This window comes from Cygnus olor, chromosome 4, assembly GCF_009769625.2.
Source record: "Cygnus olor isolate bCygOlo1 chromosome 4, bCygOlo1.pri.v2, whole genome shotgun sequence".
Taxonomy (NCBI): Eukaryota; Metazoa; Chordata; class Aves; order Anseriformes; family Anatidae; genus Cygnus; species Cygnus olor.
In genome coordinates, this window is record NC_049172.1 from 58,176,925 (window position 1) to 58,203,550 (window position 26,626).

Below are 26,626 nucleotides of genomic sequence, written 5' to 3' on the forward strand. Positions count from 1 at the left end.
ATTGTGTATTTCACAAAAGATACTTAACACTTTAAAAATTCACAGCTAATGAAGAACTTACCACTGCCTCTGTTTCAGTTTTTGTTACTACAGAACACTGGATTTGTCTGTTTTGGCTTCTCTGTATTTGAGCTTGCATGACTTTGATGTCAGGATTAAGGAAGTGCTGTCCTCCCACTCCTCAGTACCAGTCTTTCCCCCCCCCCCCCCCCATGTGTACATATTTACTCTCCAGTATCAAAAAGCTGCTTTATCTTCTTTGGTAATAATAGAGACAGAACTCCTCAAATGTTACACCGCAAGATTTACTATCCAACCCCAGACCTTAAACTCAATTATTGCTATAGCCTTCTTAAGTGCAGACATCAAAATTGAACATTTTTGGTAGTAATCTTTTCTATGCTGTTGTGGAGCCAAAAGAAGTGCCTTAGTTTTATGCATTTCCCCTTTGTACAGGTTTAAAGTACTTCATCAGGCTTTTAACTACAACTCTGAAGTCTCAGCAGTGAGGTGGTTCTCTGGCACAAGTCTTTTTGCATAGCTGCCTTTGGACAGTCTAACATGTACAGAGTGCACAATCTTAGTTTAAAGACACCATTGCTACCTTGTGATGACTACTTCTGCAGCCACAGTTGTTCAATGATGATTCAGAGAATGGGACAATATAATTTCATTACTTACTATTCCACCAATTTGTCTCTTCCCCAAACTTTACCAAATCTTTTATTTGCCCTATGCTTATTTATATAGATGACGCTCATTTATTTTCATACAGTAAAAAAAATCTAATTCTGGAAGAGAACAGGAAGAATCCAATGTTCCAGGACTTTTAAGGTACTTGCATAGGTAGCGTCTCCATCTCTTCTAACCCTCCTCCTCTAACCATTTACTAGCCACAGTAAATGCTTCTGTTAACATCACCACCACTTATTGAGGACAGAACTGACACATCGTTTATGTACAATGGAACCTAAATAGAAAATTATAGAAAAACATGTATCATTTAAATTTCAATTAGCTACAGGTTTTGTTGAAGGCTCCTTACTAGCAAAAAAAGATTAGGCAATCAGTGAATTAATTCTTTCATACAGTACAGCATGTACATATTGGCGAGGAATGAGCCCCTGATCACAGGCTGCTGGCAGTGGCACCTGTTACTGAGGCAACTAGCATACCCCTATGGAAGAGCTGAAACTATTTAGTCATCGCTGGGTAAATTGCTTGTGTTCATTAGAGCAAGAAGTATTTCTTTGGAATGTACCTCAAAATAAATTCCTGCTCAGTATTAACATTTTCAGACAAACTGAATAAAAGGCACTGTTACTCGAGCAGTACATTTGTTGTCTCCAACTGTTGGAAAAAAAATGGTTTTCAAGCAACTAGCTACTGTTGCCCTAAGAAGGCTTCCTTATTATCTCTTAGTAATTTAATCTCTCCATATAAAAGCTCAACAAAAACTGTTTTTTCCGAAGCATGTCGAGTCTCACCTTTATAGCTATCTTTATATCTAAAATTATGAGTTAGTATAACAGTATGCATTATAAAATTATACCATTTACTTCAGACATGTCTGAACAGCTAAATCTTCAAACTATACAAAAATAAAGTGTATGAAATCTTACAAAAGGAGGACATTAAGACATTAATAGCTAATCCAAAAAATATAACAATAACTTATACACAGCAGTAAGCATAAGCAATGTAGCCTACAACAGCTTTCAATAAACAGGACTTCTGAAACGAGCATCAGCTAAAATTGGAACATTCCCAAGCACAATAACGTTTCCAATTTATTATCTTTACCACAGTACAAACTTTCACAAACCGAATGTCCGTTGTCCGTCAGTCTGTAAACAAAAGCTACTACCCCCACCTCCTCGTTTTAAGAGAGTGAATATTTTTAGTCCTCAGTCAAGTTTCATATCCATCACTTGCATAAGGAATCAAGAGCCTCTTCTCTTGTTAAATTACATTTTTTTTATATATATATATATATATATTTATCATACAGCCTGCAGTGAAGTGAAATCACAGTGAAAGTCCTGGGAAAAACATGATCTTTACAGCAGGACTTGAACCATTCTAATAATAAATGCATCTAACAAAGCTTCCCATAATAAAAGCGTGGCATTTCCATTTCCAGAAATCAAGTCAATTAGAAATTCTAGGTTCTACTTAAAAACCCCAAAGATCTAAAAGTGAAAAGATTCATCTTCTCAAATACAAGTCTTTCAGTTTCACTTGCAGAGAGACTTTTCCAGTCTGTAAAACAGTAGTGCAATTCAATTAGTTCTTTTATTTTTCTTGAAGTCCAGTAGATAAATGTTGTAGCTCTATGGAAAGATAGGAAGATGCTCTGGTAAACAAGAAACTTTGGCAAGCCCAGGAGGGCTTACTAGTTCATTAAAGCTTGGAAGTCCAAAGTGGCTTAAAAAAGGTTTATGAATAAACTAAAAAAAGAGAAATAAATAGGCAGAAATGAATGTAAACTGTCTGAAATTTTTAATGATTTCTCATTGACAGCTGGCACAAACTTTGACAGCAGAGTCAGTTAAATAGAATCCACCTACAGAGTATTCCATTAGCGCATCCAGTCTGGAATGCTCAAATGGAATTACATTCCTAAGGATTTAAAAAACAGTACTTATAACATTACTACAAGGCTTCTTCTGCCCACCTCACTTACACTTCTTCTTAAAGAGGCTTTTTATTTTTGATGGCTTTTTGGTTTTTTCACCATTTTGGTACAGGTCCTGCGGGATGCTACTTATCCTAGGGACAGAAGAAGCTTCGTGGCTGGGTTTACTGTCACTACTGGCTGAAGAACACGAGGTGTGCCGAGGCTTTACGACTGGGATCCCACTTGAAAGCTGGTTCATGCTGCAGGACTTCTCCAGGATTCCATTATAAACTTTGCTTGCAGGACTAAAAATCATGCTCTTAGTTTCTGCCATGCCTACGCAGTCAGGAGAACCCCTAGATATATCTGCAGTTAGAGAAGAGGAGTCTCCTGTAGATGATTCCTCCAGTGAGAGTTCTTCCCGGGATACTTTCTGAGGAGAAAGCGTCTGGTACATCTCAAGACTAGATGGAGGAGACTGCTTCCTTCCAACGGATGAATTTAAGGAGTCACATTCTGAACCTGCTTCCTGTACTTCCCTGAGTCAGAGCAAACAAAGGAGAAAAGAATGAAACTATTATTTCCACCGCGCAATTAAAAAGGAAATTTAGAATCAATAATATCAGTCTAAAAGCACCACCCACTTTTCCTTAGTAGTTAATTAACAAAAACATTAAGTCCAACATTTTAACTTACAACTTGCATTATATCATTTCATTACCTAAACTTAAAATAATTACTTTCTGCAATTTCGTTTTTGTGGGCAGCAGGATCTGCCCAGAATCAGTCATTTGCATCTAACTTCAAAGAACAAAAACTATCTTTCTGGCACGTGAAGTCAGAAAAGTTATGAAATGAAAGGAGGAGATTTAAGTCTATCATATACAAAAAGTTTCTTCAGGACAAGTGTCCCTACCTTTCAACAAGCTCATTTGCTCCTTCCAAAAGGAATTTAACCTTTTCCTATGAGGCCATGTAACAAGAGTAGGTACACGCTCAACATGCTGTAAGAATTGTGTTACCATCCATCTTCTCTTCGCCCAGTAGCTGACATTGCTTTTGATCCTAGTTTCAGATGTAAAAGCCAGTAACATATTGTAATGGAGAATCAGGGTTAGTTCAGTGCACCCTGGATTGTAACATTACTTAACTGTATATGACATGCTAGCTATTTACATACACATACCAGACATGAACACTTCCTGCTCCTTTTGGCTACATTCATTTATATTATCCTACAAATTACTTTAACTTTCATCTTGGTTCAACCTCTAATTCTAAACTGATAGCCTCAAACACTCCTATCAGATTCCCAAGTGCTGTTTGCTAGTCCCCGTACCATTGTTTATCAGCAGAGAAGTAAATGGCTTCCTCCTCCTCTTCAGTTCGATAAAGAGCTGGGCAGCTCGACACAGAAAGGATGTCAGGGTCAGGGGAGTGCAAAGCATGCTGAGACTGTGGAGATGATGGCACAACATTGCGTCTTGATCGACACAAGCTACTGCTTCTTGCCAGTGTGCTGGGAGGTTTTACAATGGACCCTGAGGCAAAGAAAAAGCAAACCAAACCCCCCCATGTGACATTGATGTTAATAAAATCTACTCTAAAGACTAAATAGCAGGTGTCTGCTTCAGCCACAGTGATTCTTAAACAGCTTTGACATTGCTCGATTATTTAGAGGACCTTGCTCAATTGTTAAGAGAGAAGGCAGACCAACAGCACCTTACACATTCTCCCGTTAGATGAAGCAGCTAACCAACTGCAGCAGTTTTGTGCCTGCCAAATACTACTCTGACCATGTGCAGCACTGCCTCACTACTCTCCCTTGGGAGGGAAGAGACTAATGAGACTTGCAAACCCTTATAAACTAAAAATAGCAGTACTCAAGTTAGCACATTACACAATATCCTGTATTTTACTTGTATTCTTTAAGCTCCATACCACCACACACAAAAGTTTTGTAATGTAGGTGATACCTAACCAAACACTGAAATACACTGCATTAGTTGAAAATTACATTAGACATGGAAGACTAAATCATATTATGTATAACAAGATAGAAAATACATAATTCAACCTTATTTCAAGCTCAAAAATTTCCTATCTGATGTTTTCATTTTCCATGCTAAGAATTTCAGGAAAAAAATAATGGGTGGAGACAGCAACACAAGAGTCGACCATTCAAGCACTTAACAGGAAATGACAAACTATGATCTTTCTCATCCAATTCCTACTTCGGAAACTGATTAGGCATCAATACTTTTACAGAAAGAAACCTACAGATCTATTTTCAGGGTAGCTGTTACGCCTCAGGACTTCTCATGTATCTCCTAAAACTGTCCAACAGAATGCATCACTTTGCTTAACATAACACAGACCACACCTTTACTGCTGCTCAAGATGTTTACCTAGTACAGCATACTAACAGAATTCAACATTTACTGTAGACAAAGATTTCTAGCCTGACGCAAAGTGCATCTTATTTTCTGAGATGCCAGTTAATCAGGTAGATTACAGTCTCCCTTCCTGGAATCTCAGGAAAGGTTCAGTTCCTGTTTTCAGTGCAGGAAGCCGTAACGTTCACAAAACTGCAAATAACTGCACCTTCACATAGACTTTGTGTCCTGCTGGGCTGAGCGATAAACAGTGGCTTCCAAGTCCCAACATGACAGTTATCACATAAATCAAACTTTTGATTTTACTTTGATGGATTCCCTATTGACTTGGAAAAGCAGCTATTGGTAGCTAAAAAATAAGCCTGTGTCACTAATGAAATTCCTAAAAGAAAACAAATGTTTACTGAAGAATACAGAATCTATTTAGGAAATTTGTAGTGTGTGTCCAGGTAAATAAGATGCCATTCTACTTGCTGGTGTAAAAAACAAGACCATCACTGACTTTTAAAAGAAATTATAAGCATTTTGTTTCCTTATAGGTGCATATATGCAGGATGATGAAGGATTCAGCTATGACAACTTAGAATCAGTTTTATAGTGCAAATGAAACCCACTAGATCAAGGAGTCAACTGAACCCTAGCCAGTCAACGGAAAGTAGAAAACTTCACTATCCCTTTCTTGTAATGACTTCGTTTCAGCCTTGTTCATCTACTTTATCTCCTCCTGTTCTTCAGCTCAGGACTAAACAGATCCATTACTTCACACCATTTTAGCCTACCATATTTCTTGCTAAAGCGCAAAGAAGTCTGTCCATCTGACTGCCAACTATGCCAACCTTAAGTAGATATCAAAGGATGCTAAGGCCAGGTAACAGCCTAGACCAGACAGTTCAGTTATGTCCAGATGCTGAAAGTCTTGCTTGTAACTGACCTGTCTGCATACTGCCTTTTGCCTGAAGCCTCATGAGTGAGACAAGCCATTTTGCTTCTGTCCTTCCTCGTGTGCATTTGTCATTTTTCTCTAAAGGATGGGAATAATTTAGCAGTTACCAACGTATCACATGATAATTTGACTCTTCCTGAATGGATTTCAGGAACATCACCGAACATATTTTCTGTTTCCCCAGTCCCAAACATTTCCAGTTTGTTTGTTTTTGAAAATAGTACAAACTGTAAAAGCTAGTAAACTAAAAAGTTACTTCTCTCATGCAATCACTTGTACAAAAAGCAGACACTTATGCTTCATCAAAACTCAGAAAACACAGAGTTCTTGTAATGTTATTATGGTTTAGGTAACTTTCATCACTGATTAACTAAGATACCACTCATTAGCTAAACTCTTCCAAAAAGACAAACTAAATTTTAACAAAAACAGAAGCTTCAACTACATGTGCTCTTCCAAACTATACAGTCCTTCTCTAATCTTAGTTCCTCTGAACCAGCTGCACTTTGTTGCTCTCTGGCTTCACTTTCATGCAAGACCTGAACAAGAAGATAGACTAAAATCACGTCTGAAGTCTTACATACACGTTTCAGTGGTTTGCCATTTTAGACTATCTGGAAGGTCACGATAGTAAATGGAGCTCTGTTTTAAAATCACATCACAGGTTACTCCATATTCTTTCTTGGAATTTTGGACGTGGGAATCCGCATCTTACTGGGTCATCCAAGGAATTTGTTACTAAGCTTTAAATCAAAGCCCTTATAGAGAAGGCTATAGTATTCTTTAAAAGTAATCATAACTTGCAGAAAAAATAGCATTGCATTGGTATTAAACTTTTCAAAGGGCTCCATGGAATACATGCAAAAACACTGGTATATTTAGAACGAAAACATGCCCCAAGCACATGAAACAAAGCCAGCAAAGTGGCATTCTACTTATGTGCTTTTAAAATTCTAATTGATTCTAAGAATTCCAGCCCTGGAAGAAAAATGTACACACATAAAGATTTCTTCCCTACTTATTCCCCAGCTTGATATTGCTTGTTTAAAAAGCTACATGGAAGCTCATCTTTTGATATGCCTCCAGAGTCCAGTTAATCAAAACTTCCATGAAACAGGCTCTTGTATTGACGTAATGACTCAAGATACCAGGGTGGTCTGAATCCCCAGTGTATATACTTTCATCATAGTTTAACCAAAGCTGGATTTCCCTCCCTCCAGCATTTGGCCTCTGTGCTTCACACTCAAACCACCCAATGTATTCAAACACAAACATTCTCCCTGAAAGCTTCCCTTGGACAATAACAGGATTTGAAGAATGTTTGAAAAGCTATGTAGCACAAGGAACCCTAGGCAAACTCCATCCCTTCCATCTGAAAGAATAAAAGTGCTAAGAAGAAAAAAAAATCAGCACTACAGATAAGTTTTTGTTTTAGTGGAAAACCAAACATGACAAGCAGACTTTAGAAACCTTAGCTCACTCTGTACCCTTGGTGCCCCCCACCCCCACCAGGGTGAACAAAGGCTTTTTCTCCTTTATCTTTATTGCAAAACCGTATTTTCAGTTTATGCAAGTCCCAAAAGAGATCTGAAAAGTTACACAGAATTTTGTTGCTTCTAACTTTCATCCAACCCTATATGATTTTAGGATGCTCCTCCCACCTCATTTTAAAATCCCATGTTCCAAAGCTTTCCCATCATTTTTACTGAACTTAACACTTACCATGAAACTGTGAAACTATTGGAGGAGTATCTTCATCTAAGTCATCAACTCCCCCTGCAATTGGATAAGGGGGAATGGAAACTCGAGGCATAACTACCCAGCTGTGATCAGAGTACAGAGAGGAGGTCAAGCTCGGTAGCCCAGAGTTGTGTGCAATTTGAAAACCACAAATCTTCTCAATCTGTTGCCATCGATAAAGACGCTCTCGTAAACAGGTTGTCAACTCAGAGAGCGCCTTCCTGAAGGAAAGGAAGCGTTAAAATTACTTATTCTGTTCTTAATAGCAAAGCAACACCAGTGCAGTCATTCTAGGCCCATTAAGACTGCGCAAATATTCCCACTTTAATGTCTTTTAAGCTGTTCCACATAAAAGTGCAAAAACACTAAGATAGTAAGTTCAAATTTCAGGAATACAGTCAGAAAAAAAAAACATGCATCCTGCTATTAGTCTTACTTTGCTTCAAGGATTTTATGGTCCACTTCATCCAGTGAGGAGCTGTGTGCAACATGTAATGTTCCAAATACAGTGCTTCTCTTCTTTTTTATCTTTTCTGCCTATAAAGCAGAAATGCTTATGTTATATACTTAATGCAGACAGCAAAACATTAGCAATATTGATAGGCAGCATACATCATCTCAGAGCAGAAAAATATCCATCTGCTTATCTGAATAATTTGCATTTACTGTTTCATTTACCTAGCAAGATATCGCTCTTAAGTAACCAAAGAGTAAAAATTAGTACCTCGTCTTTGGCGATTGCTAATTGCATTTCTGCGTGCTGTCTTTTGATATTGTAATATTGTACTTCAACTTCATGGGTTAACTGAAGCCACTTCTGTAAAGCTTCAGGAACAGACCAGTTACTCCTCAGCTCAAATTCCTTCTCAGCCTTTTTTAGAGCCATGCGAACCTAGCATTCAAAAAGAAATAAAAGCATCACCAAGATTCTCATTAGAACTGATGGCAGAAGACAATAAAATACAAACACTTTTTTAAACCCAGAGCAACGTATTGAGACTTTACACCAAACTTTGGCAAGTGCCCATCTGTCAGGAAGGCAGACGAGGCATTTCTGAAATTAAGGCATGTGAATGTCCATGTACTATATTACACTCATTTTCTCTGGTGATATATAGTCACTCACTTGAAGCTTACAAGTATTTGTAAGACAACACACTGATTTAGCACTATAAATCCTCTTTTACTACTCAAGAGCAATACAAAGCTACTACTTCTCATGTGGTAACAAGATAGAAAACAAGCTCTCTTATACCCTGTTCCATGAATCCAGTTACATTACGATAACACGCTAATACATAGTGATGTCCTTTTATGGAGCAAAACACTCCTGAAGCTACGACATGATTGACAGACTTTTGCTTTTAGTACTTTCAGAATTTTCCATTCAAATCTAGTGTCAGAGAAAGGCTGCTTTAAACCCTAAAGATCTAATAAAAGACCAAATTAAAGTCAACATTAAAATACATACAGTTTGCAGATACCTGTACTAGCTCTTCCTCTGCATATTTGAGTCTGCTGAGCTCACATTCAGCTCCCTCCCTCAACTCCCTTAGGCGATGAGCTTCTCGTTTTGCATCATTGATCTCATCCATCATTTTGCGCTCCAGATTTTGCTTTTCCACAGCTACATTTCTATTCTCCTCCTGTGCCTTCTCAAGCCTTCACAATTGAACAGAAAAATGAGAAAATACACAGCATGTTTGTTAAAAATTGCCACCCTCTTGAGAAGAAATTGTGTCCAGTGCCAGGACAACAAGCAGTTAGCACAAACTGGAACACAAGAGTTTCCCTCTGAACAACAGGAAATACTACTCTACTGTATGGGTGACCGAGCACTGGCACAGGTTGCCCAGTAAGGAGTCTCCTTCCTTGGAGATCTTCAGAAGCCACCTGGACACGATCCTGAGCAACCTGCTCTAGGTGTCCCTTCTTGAGCAGGAAGGTTGGACCAGATGACTTCCAGAAGTCCCTTCCAACCTCAACCATTCTGCAATTCTGTAGTACTCAAGACTGTACAAGCTGCATGAATGTGCAGCATCACAACGAAATGTCCAGTGTCAGACAAAATATGCCAACTTTCAGTTGAACCTTCATTAAAAGTTTAATAAGATCAAAATAGCAGTCTTCATAGAAAATTGAGTTACGTATGTACCAGAGAAGCCTATGAACTATCATAATGCTAAATAAGCAATACAAAGTAATCAGCCAAGGTCTATTTCAAACTTAAAAGCTTAAAACAGGAAAAAGATAGTTCCATGTTCTCATTTCAGTGTACATAAAGAAAATAGAGATTCCAAAATAAACTAATTATATGAATATAACAACACGTACTTCTGAATCAATAGATTAAAAAGGTTGAATATGTATTCTCTACTCTCACCATTATTATTATATTCTAAAACATCCAGGAGCAATATCTACCCAAAAACCCTTCATCACTGACATCACAATTTCCACGTAAAAAGATTAACAAAAATCCAAAGGAAGCTTTAAGGCACAGTATTTATGAGCATGAATGGTCTGTATTTGTATTTCACCACAAAATGAAGTCAAGGACAACTGAACGTTAAGCTTTGTTTTCATACCTTTCCTGCAAGTCAAGAAGACTTTGTTCTGCTGTTTGGAGACTTTCCAAGTCCTTCATCATTTTTGTGATGTGTTCTTTGGAGGTTCTGTTCTGGGTATATGCAAACCAGCAGCCTCCAAAACCAATAACTATAGAAACTGTTAATACAAAATCTTTCATCCAGTTGTGAGGGGGACCTGTACAGAGAATAACATGATCACTAACCACTTCATGAATACACAGAATACACTGCAGAGTTTTGTTTTGTTTTTCCTGCACAGCCTAAAAGGTGATGGAACCTGAGGCTAAAAATTCCAACTCATTTATCTCAAACTATCTTCAACAACTGTCTCTCATTCCAGAGCATTTCTCATGCAACATAAGCCATTCTGTTCTAATACAATCTACAGTCTATACTAAAACATGTATTACATTGAGGAAAACTTACTAAATTTTAAATTACATGGTCTATATATTTCAGTGAGTTAAGAGAGCTTTCCCAATTACACTTTATCACCCTGGGAAGAACTTTAAGTTATATTTCAGTAAGTTCTCCTCCATTTGTGCCCTCTGAAATACCCTAATGCTAAATTAAAAGTTTTCTTGTACAAAATGGATTTTTAGAAGGCAACTAGCTAGTAGCAGCACTTTTTCAAAGCAAAATCTCAATTGTCAAAGCATTATATCCAAGATTCAAATACGCTACTTTGTTAGCACAACTTTTATAGTTACTTGAACTATAAAAAACAAAAACAAACTTTTTGTAACACAAACTTTTAAAAGAATTTTAACCACAAAACAGTTTGTTTCCCAAACAGAACACGTGGTTAAAATGCTCCAATATAGCTTATGCAGCACAGAGTCCATGCTTGGCCAGCCTCATTTTTTTCAAGTTTGTTTGGTTAAGAAGAGTCATTTTGATGGTAGACTTTGCCAGACCCAGCCTTTTTCTCTCCAGAATTCAGGCAAAAAACAGGACCTCACCCAAACTATGCTGACTAACCTAACAGCATATCATGGGGACAGGCATCCTGGAGAACGAGGGTTAAGAATCGAGTATCTTGATGTCAAAAAAACACTTTAGATGGGCCACTGTTTAATATCGCAATGGGTGTGTGCCAAGTGTGCTGAGGTAAAACACTGTAAAAACTGTATTAATTTCAGGGCTATTTAAGTTACATGAGCAGTTTTGGTTGCTTCTAGAGAACAGAAAAATAGTTTTGCGTTATTTTCACAGCTAAGCCTCCTACGTGCAAAACTAAGCGCTTCAAGACTGCTCCAATGGACCAGTAAGCATTAAAGGTGCTGTACTAGTGTTTTTTTCCCCTCAGATCCCCAGCTCAGATCTGATCTGTCTTTTGCAAAGTCATTCATTAGTCTCCTAACTGACTACCAGCTCTGGAAGGGCTTCCTAGTTTGGGAGCACGCAACACGCACAGAAACACAACAGAACTGTAACTGTGTACAAGTAAGTGTGTAGACCACTGGTGATGTGGTAAGGAAATGTCTGCATAAGCTAAAATGTGTTAGGTGCAGAACTGCAGTACTATATTTAACTGCACTGAAACTCGAGTGTGCACAAAAGACATTGGCATTGGATTTGAATCACAATCTTTTCCTCTTTAGGACAGGGAGTGAGGAGTCACCCCCTCTCATTTCAACATCCCACCTTGCACTGTCCAAGATATCTTGGAGGTGAATGTAACGTTAGCTAGAGGTGTAACTTAAACATAGTCAAAAACATTTAGAATGTACTTATTGCAACACAAAATCCAACATGCAGCCTAGTGGGGATACACCAAAATTATTACATTCTAAAATTCTACAGTTCTAGTCTTAAACACACGTGGGCCTTTGTTGTGATTCCAGCATCCTTACAAGCTTTAATTCATTGTCCAGTTCCATAGCGTATGCCAAGCAACCCAGCAGTACAACCACGATATAAAATAAGCCATCCTACCTACAGCATCAAGCCTCACTGAAAGTATTTTCTGTTGAACTCCTACAATTAAAATATAAGAAAAAATACAAAAAAAATACTAACGTGTGAGAGGTCCAAATAAAACAACATCCAAGGCTTTAAGCTGAAGTTTCTGTCTATGACTCCGGTCAATTATTTTGAGGTGAGAGATCATGAAAGCATGTTCATTTACTGCTATCCTGTTAATGACAAAAACATTACCTACTTCACAAGCTATATTCAAACCAGTCCATGAAAAAATATACCCATGACGTATGGAATTTTCTGGTTATATGGATTATAGTCATGCAATTAAATTAAAAGATACAATAGATCGACCTGTTCCACATTTCCCTGTTCCACTTTTTCTGAAATAACCATTAATCCATCTGGCTAAAGGCAATAGTTGATCTATAAATTTGTGAAACCAACTCCAGAACATATACACAACACTCAGATTTGGTAACTATGCTCAAGAAGAGGGGTTCTGCAGATAATTCTGATATATACCCATGCAATATATTGGAAGTTGTCCAAAAGAAAGTGAGCTAACGTACAGAATTGTGATCATTGATAGAAATTTCAACAGGAAGAAACAAGGCTAAAATGAAAGGAACAGCTGGATGCAAATTATATTTGGAATCATTTTGGCAGAAAAAAAAATCAGCCAGCTCTTTGGAAGCACAAGGGTATTTCTCTTTTCTTGCATTCAACCATGTCTTGTTAGACTTCAAGTTCACATAGTTGGCCTCATACTGACTAAATCAGCAGAACCTACGGAGAATCATTTGAAACTAATTCAGAAGAAATTCACCTGGGAAGTGTTGTTCCATTGACATTGCTGTCTCTAAAATTCTTTTCGTATTGGGGCAGTTCAACAAATTCTGACAGCCACTGAAGGGTGTCCTCTTGGGTCCAGTTATGAACTAGAAAAAAAGTGTTTGATTAACTTAATTTTCACAAAAATCAATAGCAAGACATAGAAGACAAGCAGTAGAAAAGGAAGTTAGTGAGCATAAGGCTTTAGCCAAATAGAATTGCAGATAAATTAGCATTCACGCTAACCGATGTGTTTCTGGCATTTTGCATTTTCCTTATTTGCCTAAGCTTCCTCTGAGAAGCACATGATAAACAAACAAGCACGGAACCAATATTTCTTTATTAAAAATCCACAGAATAATTTTACTGATATATTTAAATCAGGACTGCATCTTGTGACAAATCCACTTAATGAACTCAGCCTCAATCATTTCGTCCTTGCTACTCTTGCTGTACTAAGCATATGTCCGCAGGTGCTGTAACCATTTAAGGCAAGGTACCAAGATCTCTCCCAGGGACCCATTTTCACCAGAATCTTTAGAGGCTTGTGCCTACTGACCACAAAAGGGGAGAGAAGAAGAGAAGAGCAGAGAGTAGAAGAAAGAAAATCTGCTCTCTAGAACTACTCGCATGTGACAAAGCTGGACAGAGATAGCATCTTACACATACAATCAAGACAGCTGAAAAACAAGCTTAAACATTTCAGGTTTTGATCAATTCAGATAACTAGAAATAGAACACCTTTCAGACCCACTTACAAGCTTTTGAAATACACTCACAATACAAACCGCTTGCAGCCATTCGTATAGGTAGAGTATTACTCCTCCTCAGCACGCTGTTTCCATTTCTTCCTCTGCTTTAGCACCACAAGATGTTGTCCAGGTGTTGATCTTACAGCAGACAGTTTTGTCATACTACTCTAAGCTTTGATAAAAGATGTCTCAGCTATTTGTAAACAGATCATTTGCACATTGCAAAGATTCTTAAATGTTTCTTGAATATGAAAAGATCAGTTTCACAACTAATTCTAAGCATTTCAAAAAAGGGTGACTACGATCATCCAGATCATCCTTAATTGCATCCTGCAAGCATCAGATTCACAAACTGATTCAAAGCAAATGCACCGTTTTGATTTGACATACAAAAAGATATCTAAAATAGCTACTGCACACTACAGACTTCACTGACAGTACAACATGTAATTTTGGAAGTAACACAATTCCCTGCATTGATAAATGGAAAATTTGAGAAATTTCACTTCTGATGAAAATACCTGGTAGTCACACTGTCAAGACTTAGGTGAAATTGCTTTTATATATATATATATATATATTTATTTATTTATTTTCACACACACACAACTCAGCAGTAATTTTAAAACTTTTCACCTAAGAAATATTATCTGGGCTCTAATGAAATACACTTGAATTTACATGAAGCACAATTTCTACATTTACAATTTATTTTTAAAGTACACTAGTTCTTTGTAGAAACGGTTAGGTTTTGACTTTATGCAATAACTGATTGCTTTTTCACCTATGTTTTATTTGAAATACACAGAAAATCACTTTTCAACTAGAGCACTGATCAGGGTGTGGAAGTAGACCAGGGAACTCTCTGGGGAAACTGAACACAAGCATTCCATACAACAATAATGGTCCATTGAAGCTTCCTCTTATCACCACAGAAGCTTCCTTCAACTTAAGGGATTCATTTAGATATCCGTACTGTTTGAGGGTCTGAGACAATTATAATACAGAAACAAAAACTGCAAGAGAAACCTGCAGTTTAACCTGTCAGTTTATAAAGCCAACCGTCAAGCCAAGCAATTTGCTCCAGGTCCCAAAATGAGGTTGCATGACAGGTGCTTAATCCATCAGAAAGCTTTATTCTGCAGAAGACTTTTCTGTAGGTTATTGACACTGCTCGGACACTTGTAATCTGCTTCTGCATCAGTGAATTTCTAGTGCTAGGCCCACAAATCCCCACATTTTCCAGGTGGAGCCCTGTCCTCCCTTTCCTGCAGCACCACAGCGGAGCTCTGGGAGACGGGAATCAGTGAAAGCTTTCAAACTGTTTCTTTCCATGTGTGTTTTCTACATGGCATATACTGGCCAGAAGTATTGCTTGACTTGTCTCCAACAAGACCTTATGACCAGCGTATGAATTTATTCTACAACAGTATACAACAGTGAGAAGTAAACTGGACTTTTTTTTTCCTGCAGAAGCATTTATAGCCTACTGAATCATAACACAAGAGCACTGATGACGGGAGCATACTGAAAGTCAAGCTGGCCAGCTGAAATTCATCTCAACCAGCACTGGCAATTTGAATGTGACAGCTCCAATAAGCAAGCTGAGGTAGTGACTTTTCCGTATTTTTATCACCCAAAAGGAGCATAGTCCTTCAGATAGTGGAGTAGCAACTGACAATTACTGTAAGTTAAAAGCATAGAGCATTGAAAGAGGTATCATTATATCCTTCCCTCTCACACTTATTTTCACAAATAGCTATCTTGAGATTAAGAATGTCAGCAGCATGCTTTGGGCAGACAGGTATAAAAGCCACGTTTACGCCCCAATGCAGCACTCAGTCTGTAGGCTTGCATCAGCTGTTACAGTCTGTATCCCAATGTGGCTGTTTTTTAAAAACAGCTATAACCTACTTGAAGGTGAAGGGAGTATACAGGATTGGCCCTCCATGAAAATTGCTCCTTGTTAACTCCTATTCACAACTGATTGGAAGATCAGGCTATATAATATCATGTTAAATTTATCACATAGCACAGGGGGCAAAATAAAAACATTATAGTATTAGCTACAGTACTCCTTTGGACCTCCCGCACCTTTCAGAAATCAGACTACATTCAACAGCATTATTTCAAAAAATGTCAGCATTGGCAAAAAGTGAATGATAGCCATATTCTGGGCTTAAAGTTGAAAACAGGCTGACCAGGCAATACAGAAAAATGGACAAACAAAATGATTCTCTATCAAACACATGGAAGGATTCAAAAGCATTAGTATGAAAATACGCTGCTACTGGTTTTTACAGGTTTTAAATAGCATGAAAAACTAAGAGTCAGGGTCAGCATTTACCTTCCTCTCTATCTTTTCAACAGTATTACACTCCAAGCGCATGTCTTTTTTCACCTCATGCAGGACAGCCCATCTGCAGTACTGTACTCATCCTGCTCCAAATGGCACGCAGCCTTCAGTAACACGTCCTTAGCCAAGCCCTACGTGTGTTTCCAATCTCCGATATTTAAAAACTGAGACAGTAAATGGTTAACAAAGCGCAAGACAACCATAACATCTCCATGGCATGCAGTTTAGTCCTAGCTGCTGCAAGAATACATATGAAATATTACCTCAGATTTAAACAGGTAATCACATATACAAACAAACCCTTTAAAAAATCTTTATCCACTACCAAAGAAGGTAGACTTCAGGTCACCTTCTGCTTTCCCCAGAGAAGTGAAAGAAAAAATACAAGACAAATACAAAAAATATAATACAAGCTATTTTGTATTACGGAACAGTCCACAGACTACAGGATGTACTACAGGATGTATGACATTAAATGTCAAATAAGCCATAATGGCAAAGAAAAAATAGTCGCTTTTTCTTTAAAAAATCAGTTTGTAGAAACTAGCTTTTGGTAGGACTTACAGTTAGTCTGACAAAAGTAAACAACTCAAGAATTCCAGGTTTGACCACTACAGTTTTGTTTTGCCACAACAATTAAGTTGTATGGGACAATGCTACATCGCCAAGAATATAGTTCCCTGCCCTATTCACCCAGACAAGTCAGAGCGCTATCCAGCTGAAGGCTCCTACCCCGATTTTACAGACTGCCTTACTACTGATACTAAATACTTAAACATCTTCTCTTCTAATCGCAGTCAAATTCATGCAGACTTGATCTGGGTGGTGTAAGGGGTGCAGAATACAAGGGCCAGGGCCACAGGTGCTCGACACTGGACTTTGAATGCCAGTTTCTGCTCAATCACCTTTTAGACATCAAAGCAAGTGTTCATCCATAACCTTTGTGAACCCCCAACTCCCGCCTCTTCAAGGCAGAATAAATACTGACTCTGCACTTGGACTTCAACTCAACAATAACTAAGGTTGATACTTGAGAATAGCTGACAGACTCTGTACATGTATAAATAAATACTGGCTAGTTAAAAAGACAAACACCACACAACAAGCATATGGAACATAAGGAACAGGCGTACATAAGAACAGACACAGCAACAGAAAACAGAGGAGTTTTAGGAAGCAGGGTTTTCTATGCTTTACACGTTATGTCAGTTCCTAGCCAATCCTCTAAAGAGTTCTGTCTCTACAGAATTAGATCACAAGATTTAAAAGTTTGAGTGGTCAGTGGCATCAACCAAACTAAATGCCAGTTGTTTTGTACTAAAAGACTCCTCGAAACTGTGTGGCAACAGAGCAACAATAGGCTGGATGCTGATTTAAACTGTGCTGTGATTCCTTTCATGCAGGCAAAACTCAGAGCAGCCTTGAAATCCCTTTAACTTGCACCAGTACAGACTATTACTTATGGATTTTAAGCCAAGGGGGGGGATACCAAAAGCAGGCCTCGTGACAGAAATAATGAAAAAGCAATTTTTTTTTTCTTTCTTCCCTCAAATCTTGTCCACGAGGTATCAAACAAGAAGACAAACATCTGGAGAAAATTATCTTTATGGGGAAGAAAGGACAATTCTACTCAGCATAAAATAAGAAGCACTAAATCCAAGAGACATTTCTGCATAAGCAGTAATGGGCACTGTCAAGGGCACTATTTAGAGCTTGTAATTCTCACAGATACCTCAACAGACTACTTAACGAAGTTTCAAATTACTGATACCACCATTTACACTACTGTCCACACTCTTGCTTTGTGCCGTCAAATTGCATTAAACTGGCACTATAAACTAGCAGCATTTAAATCAGTATTCCTAAAACATCTAGAAAGGAAAAGCAGTATCTTGCGTGTTTCCTAAAGTTAAATGAAAATAGTTTAAGATTTGAGAGGCTTCATGCTTTCTAACAGTCACCAAAACCAAGCGTGCATATACACATAAATTCAGAAGCAACTTTGAAAAGTTTTGTATTGGGGAAAAAAAAGACATTTCAAGACCACGTAGCTTTACTTCTAAGTTCAAAAAGCAGTAAAGAGGAACATCACATAAAAAGCTAAATACTTAGGAGGTTGTTAATCACCAAAACATGAGTTTGGGAATCTCAGAATTTAGGCAGCTTAAGCGAAAAGTTGAAAAAAACAAACAACTTTACTTCTTAGTGTACAATTAAAAGACAGAAAATAATCAAGCATCTAACAGTTATATTTCAATTAGCAACATAAAATTTAAATATTGTTAGCATAAACTCCACTTTTCCTAAAGCATCCTTTATATGACTGTTAGGGAGACTCACTCTAAGGGCTTCCCTGTGGTAGAACTTCAGTATCTATAATGGTCCTGAACAGTGCAGAGCAAAGCCACTGCAAGCAGACACAGGAAGACCAGACAGTCCTTTCAAAATCTGAGTCTTATTCACACTGCTCACTGTACTCAAGAGACCTAGAACAAAGTTATATACAGATACTTCTGATAATACTACAGCCTACATTTTTGAAGAGTTACTGTAGGTCAGACAAAATTGTAGAGAGAATTTTCTGCGATAATTTAGTTGCAATGTTTTCATTGCACAAAATCTTCTGTGAGCAAGTACCTAAAGAATACTTGCAAGAGATGAGGCAAAAAACATCCACTGGTTAAAAAAACAACTGGTTTACTACACAAACACTTGCAATGTATTACCTCAGACTGCACTTAAATGAGTGCCTACATTAGCTGAATGAATGTCATCTTCCTAGTTTCGTTTCTCTTCTGTCCAACCTTTAGTTGTTCAACTGATACTAATTTATAGATCTTTAAGCACACATCATTAGCGCAATAGCTTATGAATGTTAAAAAAAATTTACTCTTAACTCTGACCAACATTCCTGACCTCTACAAATTTACTTTTTAATCACTAAATCCTGGAACATACTCAGCAATAAACAGTATACCATTCATCAAATACGTGTTTTGATATTTAGAGTATGTGGCTTATAATATCATTCAAATCAAGGAATGCACATTGGGTCATCATTGCATTGTCCTGTATTCCAAGTTTCAAAAGATTTTTACAAAATGCTTAGGACTAAGAATTTTGGCTCTTTGTCGCCTAAAGGCAATTTACACAGTAGAAGTACATTGGATTTTCCACTTAGTACAGTGTATAATTAATGTTAAAAAACACCTTGACAGCAACCCATAGGGTTTGCTCACTAAATAAAAACACATCTGGAATTCAATGCTTGCAACAGTCACTTCCATAAATTACAATCTCATACCGGTGAGCGTGAAAGCTATCCTAACATACTCACAATACACCCAGCACGTCCAGAAGAAATTAACACTAGCTGGACTGAGCGAGCTTTCAGTTGGGTTTATACACCCACCCCTGTGAATCAGGGTACTGATACAGATTCATAAAGATGCTGAAGAAGAGGTCATCCACTTACTACTCTAAACAACTTGGTGGAAAATTGGTTGTGTCTATTTCAATAACCACTTTTTTTTAACCTACCTTCAGATGTTTTCCAGCGTCTCCATAGGTCCTCAATGGTAATATGCTTGTCTTCTCTGTGTAGGTGGCTATGTTTATTAGAGGCATCCTTATACTGCATATCTTCCCTTAAAAACTGAAGAAGGAAAACAAATTAAATAACATCACTTTCTAAACGGAAGCTGCAAGTATATCAGGGCAAAAAAAATCTTTACTATCCGTTCCCCATGCAAGCAGCATACAATTCATGTAAGCTGACTATGTCAAAGACTCAAAAAGGAAGTTTAACACTCTTACAGGACTTGATTCTGCAATTATTAAACTCTGGGAAAACTGAATTTGCAATTGCTAGTATACAACGTTTAACAACATTATTCGTATACCTTAGACTTACAGTGATTCTGAGTATGCACTGCACAAATCATACTGCATACTTTTCCATTCTGAATACATTTGGTCTTACCTTCAATAGATGAAGATGACTATGTAATAATTGAAAACACGCCAGACCTTTAAGGATGATGAGTAATACCTGAATCCTGCTATAGCAGTTAAAAGCAACTGCTTGTGGAATGATAGAAAGGTGTTAACTAATATTAGTCTTTTGAGTAGGTAACAAAATTTAGTTCCATTTCAAATTAAAAACAGAAGCCATCTTACAGACAATTTTCTTCTTAATAATGATGCCTCAGTGGCTACACTCCAAGCACAGAAGTATTACACATGGCATTTCATTTACAATAATTAAGAGAAAGCCTATGTCAAAATACTAAGCTTTGCATGTTAGTAAGCATAACAAAACAGATCCTGCAATCTCATTATACAACAGTGTTGTATCAATATTTCACAAGTCATTGCAAATGGTTTCTCTTTATACAGAGAGCCAGAAAAAGCATCGAAGTGCAAGATCCTAGCATATATCCTCTTAGGTCAGGCCACTGTCAGGAAAAATGGATACCACAACCATGAAGACCTTCCTCCCTCCCTCAAAAGCTGAGGAGTGCTAAATATCCATTAGTCAACAATCTTAGCTCTTATACTGCATTCATGATTGGGTGTGCATAAAACCACACTATTCCTGCAGTGTAGTACAGCACTATGCCAGATAAACCCCTAAATTCTTCTCCTGTCTACTGCTTCCCCTTCTTTTTCCAAGTTTCAGCATAACTGAAATTTCTTCAGCTGCAAGTCAGAATTGAAGTAGGGGAAATTATGAGAGGGAGAGACTGAAAAACTTACTGCAGGTATGAATGAAGCTTTCCTAGTGGACAAAGCAAGCAAGACAATAGAAGAATAAAACAGAACATAACAAATAGGTGCCGGGCTTATTTTTTGTTTCACACAGAGCCTAGAAAAGTTGGAATGCTGGTTAGCAAAGCCATCTCCCTTTGACCTTACATTGGTATCAGACCCTAAAAAGCATACCATCAGACACATCTGTGGGTGGACACCTTATTAGTAGCAGTACCAGAAAACTAGCATGACAGCAAAGTAATCTCACAGGAGATTACTTGCTTTCCTCACTCCCTGAAGGATATGCAGCCCAACCAAAACCTGCTATAGGTTGTCAAGACAGCTAACAAAAAACGGCTTTATATGTGGCAGGTCCATACGCCATCTCCACTTCAAACAAAGGTGATAAAGAATGCCACACAAGTGGTGAACTGCTAAATGCCCCACTTAAACGTTACTCCTGGAATAAAGTATCTGCAGATCTTCCCACATTCCTAACAAATCTAGGTATGATTTAATCCACGTTGCGGGAGATGGAAAAGCAGTCAATGTATGATAGCAGAAATATGCAAGAAGAAACTAACACCAAAATCCCCTTATTAAAAATCTTCATTCTTACAAGAAAACAAGAAGTCTTAAAATACAGGAAGGGATTCAAGCTTCTCCTCTAACTGCTACACTTCAGATAAAATAGTAGTTGCCTTCCTGAATCCAATCATAAATACCATACTTATCTTTTGGTTCCAAATACAGGTTGGGTGCAAACCCTCTTTCATCTACCACTTCAGAGCATTTTTGACTGACAGACAATAGCTTTCTAAAGCAGTTTGATTACTCAAATATTTCTGTTTAGCCAATAAAAATTTCATGTGCGCTTGCAGTACTACTACGTACATGTATAAGAAGGCAGAGATGCTCATGTTTACACACGCGTGCATATGAGAAATATCTGAGAAATGTACTAAATGAGAAAATTGAGAATGCAGCCTGTTGGGGCAGAGCCATTTGCAGAACTTCTGAAACACCCTGGTCCAACAGTAGTAAAAAAAAAAAAAAGTACAGTAAGCACAGAAAGGAGTGATTGCTGCAACTATATAGAAACATACCTGCTTCATAACCTCTACTGCATATTCCACAGTCCAAGCGTGAACTCTGAGTACTTCCCAGACTGGCACAACTACTCTGAAGCTGGCAATTCCCACAACCAGCACACGATGTACAATCGAAGGTGTCTATGACAGGCACAGACATTTGTTTTAAAAAGGCCAGTGTGGTTTCTGAAGGGGAACAGAATGGAATACATGCTGTAGCTAAAGATTTCAGCACATTTTGCACCTCCTCAGCTAAAGCTCATACCTCAGAGTTTTCAATTTGCTTCCATCTATTGCTAGTTGACAGCAAAAACAAAATATTTCACGACAGGAACATCTGAACAGTTACAGGTGCTGTCGAGGAAAAGTCTGAATTGCTGTTAAGAAAATCATGCTACAGACAGGGCTAGGAACAAAGAGATGACAGATGCCAAGTGATACACAGAAAAGCTTCAGGGTGTTACATATCGCACAAGAGCCCTATAAGATTATATTAGAAAGTGTTCTGATTTTAAAAATGCAACATGGGTTACCCCAACAACCAGCAGTTAAGCAATGCAAAGAATGAATGGAAAACTTTCAAGGTTTCATGTTGTTGGGCTACAAAGCCAGCAGAGGGAGCAGGAGTTAACAGATACATTCACACTCAGCACTGATGGGAACACAGCTATGCAAGCTTGAGGGGAAAGATAGAAAGCTCATTTCAAATTTCATCACAAATACAGAAAAATCCAAGTTCACAGTACAAAATTTTCCAGAAGGAGAAAAGAACAGTGGAAAAGATCTAATTTACACTGAAAGACTGTTAGGGTATTTGACTAAATATTCTTGTCTTTTTGTTGTTTGTTTTTGTTGTTGTTTTGTGTTTTTTTTTTCCATTTGAGCTGTTTTTAAACAAGGTGTCCACACACAAACACCTCGAGCAACTTGCATTTAATAATCAGTTTGCAGTAACTCCACGGGAGCGGTCCTGTGTTTGAGGATCTCTCCATGAAAAAAGAAAGTGCCTGTCTCCTGTTCAATGCCACCTATATTGCTCTCAGGTCTGAGACAGTCACAACACAGGACAGCCACAACAGCAAAACTAGAGTGTACAGCTGGATAAGAAGACGAAGAAGGAACGCATTCACTAATGAAGAGATATGACAGTCAACAAACATCTCTTTTGCTTAAAATACCTTTATTTAAGAGCTGACCTAATATGGAAGTTCTTTGTTAAGAAAAGGAATTGCATCCTAAATTGAAGAAAGCCATAAAAACAGAACAACTCTGGTAGAAAGGATTTTTCTGTTCCTTGTCATGGCAGCTAATCTCTCTTCTGTTGCCCTGGCCATTAAGTACACAAAGAAGAGGTTAGAAAAATAACTCTAACTTGGGAGGTTAAAAGAATTAGCTCTGACAAAACACATTTAAGTATTATCTTAGCCAACATAATTATTCAACAGGGAGAAGGCCTTTTAAAGACTACAAATTTGAAACCAAGAAAGCAGATGAGTTACGTAAAAAGAAGTGTAAAATAACCATTAGTTGAGGTAGGTAATTCAAAAACAAGTAAAAATTACTTTAAAGAAAGCCACACACCTAAAATCAAACCTGGAGTTTTGATCCCTGAAGTAACATTAACAACTTTGCTCCTACAAAAAAAAAAAATCACATCCCAGAGCCCAGGATTCAGTGTAATAAAAGGAAGAAAGTTTTTCTTCTCCACAGCACCAACAGAAGCTGGAGCTCCGGAACAGTTCAAGGCAAGGTCAGGTGAGCCTCCACCTTCCTCACTACAGAGCCTTTAGTTCTGTAACATTCACCAAAAAAACAGCCAATTCAACTAAAAACCAGCCTGAAGCAAGAACCACAAACTTCTGACCCTTCCAAAGAGGAAAAAAGACACCAAAATGCAATACGGGCCTGACACCAAGGAAGCACTGACATACTAAAGCCATACACGACAAAGATGCAGGGCAGAAAAACACGGAAGATGCAAAATTGCAAAACATCCTTGCTCCTTGAGAAGCAAATGAACAATTGCATACTTTTGCTAAACAGTGGAAAAGTAAAATTAACCACATTCACTAACTACAGAAGGAAGCACTCATGCTATGTTTATTCCTCGTTCTGGATAAAGACACAAGTTTATGATTTTCAGTTTCACAAACTTAAAATAGACTCTCCAACTGACAAGTTTACTTTAAGAGCAATTAGTAACATCTCCTGGCTAAGTGTTACCATCCTCCCTTGAGCAACCATTCCTTTCTACAGTGTTATTCCTTTCGGTTTTATTATTTCCTCTAGCTTTAATTCTTCTGAAGAAAACCTGCAAAAAGTCAAAACCTCAATTTTCCTTTAACCCTACCTTAGTATACAGGCAGTCCTAACAGCAGTCACCCTTAAATGGCCTTTTACAAAGCTGTCCCATCCCGTGCTACCAGATTTACTCCATCTATTGCACTGTCACGCTTTACCACGTTATGATGGCAAGTGTGCTTTTAAACAGGCAACATGCTGCAATTGAGGTACAACAGCATTCACCATTTCCCTCCATAGAAATAGCTTCTAAAGATGTTACAGAGTAAAATAAGGTAATTTATTCAAGCATAAAGTACACATCACCAAAAAACCAAAGTCCGTAGCTAATGAAAGTGGAAGCAAGTGTATCTTACGTAATCTACAAGTTCTACTGGGAAAAAAAAATATATTGTGGCTTAAAACAAGTTTTCAGTAAATGTACTGTAAACCGTGCAATGCCTTCAAAGGGAAGCTGGAATTAATTTCCAAGAGAGCATTTAATTGTAGCAGGACTAACTGCCTGCAATGCTACGTAACAGGTGCAGACAGCTACACATTAGCTTAAGCACCTCCGAGGAGGCAAGGCATGAGGCAGGTCTGATCCAAAACACGTCTGCACGAGTTTCTATGCAACCGTACCCATGATAACAGACGCTGCCGCTCCACTGGACTTCTTTGCACAGACACAGCCACGGACTAGCACTGCCATCGTGCTTTCAGGGCACGGCTGCCTCCCACCTAGCGGGCTCTGAAAAGCACAGACTCTGCAGGCATGCCGAGTTGCTGCAAAGCTTCAGGAGGATAGAAGAGTTTGCCTTTTAACAATCAGGGACAAATGCATTAGCAGCTGAATGATAAAATTCAATAAAAGCAAGACCTCTACTAACACGTCTACAGCTGAAATGTAGCTGATTACTAAAACTAATGGAATTTTAGAGTAAGCAGATAGCTTTGGGGGAAGAGGGCTGTTGCACTGGGTAGGACACTCAGCGTACTCATCTGAAAGATCAATGTTCTTCACATAGTGTTCTCGCACAGCGAGATGTAAAACGCGCTCAGGAGATATCCGGGATGATGCAAAGCAGTTGTGCTGTTTCTGAGCCGCTGCAGTAGGCATTTCCCTACAACACACAATTTTGCCCAGCAGTCTGACTCTGAAGCATTAACTACCTTACACGACTACAAACACCACTTTAAGGACATTTATTATAAAAGTGATAATGCCAAAACACTAAGGGAACCTTCAAGGACATTTCGCATCTTGCTGAGTGTATATTTGCAGGCAACAAGAGGAAGCAAGAGCTCACAGTAGATCTCCTCCCAGCTGAAGTTACAACACCTGGGGTGAGCTCCTGAGGTCCCAAGAGGCACTAACAAAGGCAGATCAAGCTCTCCAACCACGTCACACAAGTGACAGTTTAAAAAACACATGTCAGTTTAAGAACATTTTGATATATTTCTTCAGGAGTCTCTGACTAAATTTAGGGAGGTTGTAACTTCTCTGCCTCCCTATCTTCTAAAAAGTTTGCAAAAGCTAGAAGTCTGTCATGTCCATTTATTCCATCAACTGCCTATACATACGCACTATCTACCAGCCACTCATTTTTCCAACATGTTAAACACAGAGATGCATTTTCCCCTAAAATATTTTGCTAATTCTTTACTCTAATTCTAATTCTTCTAATTCTAATACTAATTCTTTGCTAATTTTTGAGGAAAAAGATTCTTTAAAAAGTTCAAGTTTTCCTACTTCCTAAAAAAAATTGTTCTCTAAGGAACAGTTTTATGTGAGACTTCTATTTTACATAAAAAACTACAACAAAAACAGGGCATGAGAAGCTTTACAAAAAAGAAGAGATGTATGCAAGCAAGATCTCTGGAATCACTGCCAGGGGTTCTCAACTAGATTAGCAAATTAAAATAGCTAAAGTAGTTCAACATCTTTATTTCTTGTCACTTTTCCTTTCTCAAAGTAACTTATTTACAAGAACTTCCTTCCTCAGTGTAAATATAGGCTTGCAATCCATAACACTGTTTTACTAGTGGTATAACAGCAGAAAGTTAATATATCTTGTCATTTTTCCTGCCAAATAATTAAAAAGAGCTGGTGAATATCAATATACTGCTCTTCCAGGAGTCTTGTTGTAAACAAAAGCCACACAGCATGAAAACAGTAAGAAATCCATTGCCTTGCTGTTAAGAAAGATTCCTGTATCTCACGTAAGCTTTATTTATAATTACGTGGTTTATCATCTATTCTCATCTTTAATCAAGACAAGCAGTATTATCCACACTGACAGTTAGAGAAAACATCTGTTTTGGAAGCAGTGTCTATTGCAACATGT

The 26,626-nt window shown here is 38.0% G+C and overlaps 1 protein-coding gene across 6 annotated transcripts in view; it reads right to left on the reverse strand.

Annotated features, from left to right (window-relative positions):
- Nucleotides 1–207: 207 nt before the first annotated feature.
- The window catches only part of STIM2 (stromal interaction molecule 2), a 64,876-nt gene continuing 38,457 nt past the window's right edge, over nucleotides 208–26,626 (reverse strand). For 2 of the 6 annotated variants that reach the window (XM_040556469.1, XM_040556471.1), the window contains exons 3-13: nucleotides 19,696–19,810; nucleotides 13,043–13,154; nucleotides 12,313–12,428; nucleotides 10,288–10,465; nucleotides 9,184–9,361; nucleotides 8,424–8,591; nucleotides 8,136–8,236; nucleotides 7,682–7,920; nucleotides 5,948–6,037; nucleotides 3,960–4,161; nucleotides 208–3,159 (exon numbers count right to left, since the gene is read on the reverse strand). In XM_040556469.1, coding sequence (XP_040412403.1) covers nucleotides 2,679–3,159; nucleotides 3,960–4,161; nucleotides 5,948–6,037; nucleotides 7,682–7,920; nucleotides 8,136–8,236; nucleotides 8,424–8,591; nucleotides 9,184–9,361; nucleotides 10,288–10,465; nucleotides 12,313–12,428; nucleotides 13,043–13,154; nucleotides 19,696–19,810 — 1,980 coding nt within the window. In that variant the 3' untranslated portion in view covers nucleotides 208–2,678. Of the gene's footprint in view, nucleotides 3,160–3,536; nucleotides 3,686–3,959; nucleotides 4,162–5,947; nucleotides 6,038–7,681; nucleotides 7,921–8,135; nucleotides 8,237–8,423; nucleotides 8,592–9,183; nucleotides 9,362–10,287; nucleotides 10,466–12,312; nucleotides 12,429–13,042; nucleotides 13,155–19,695; nucleotides 19,811–26,626 lie in introns of all 6 variants that reach the window. The other 4 variants (XM_040556472.1, XM_040556473.1, XM_040556470.1 and 1 more) reach the window with 4 other exon arrangements.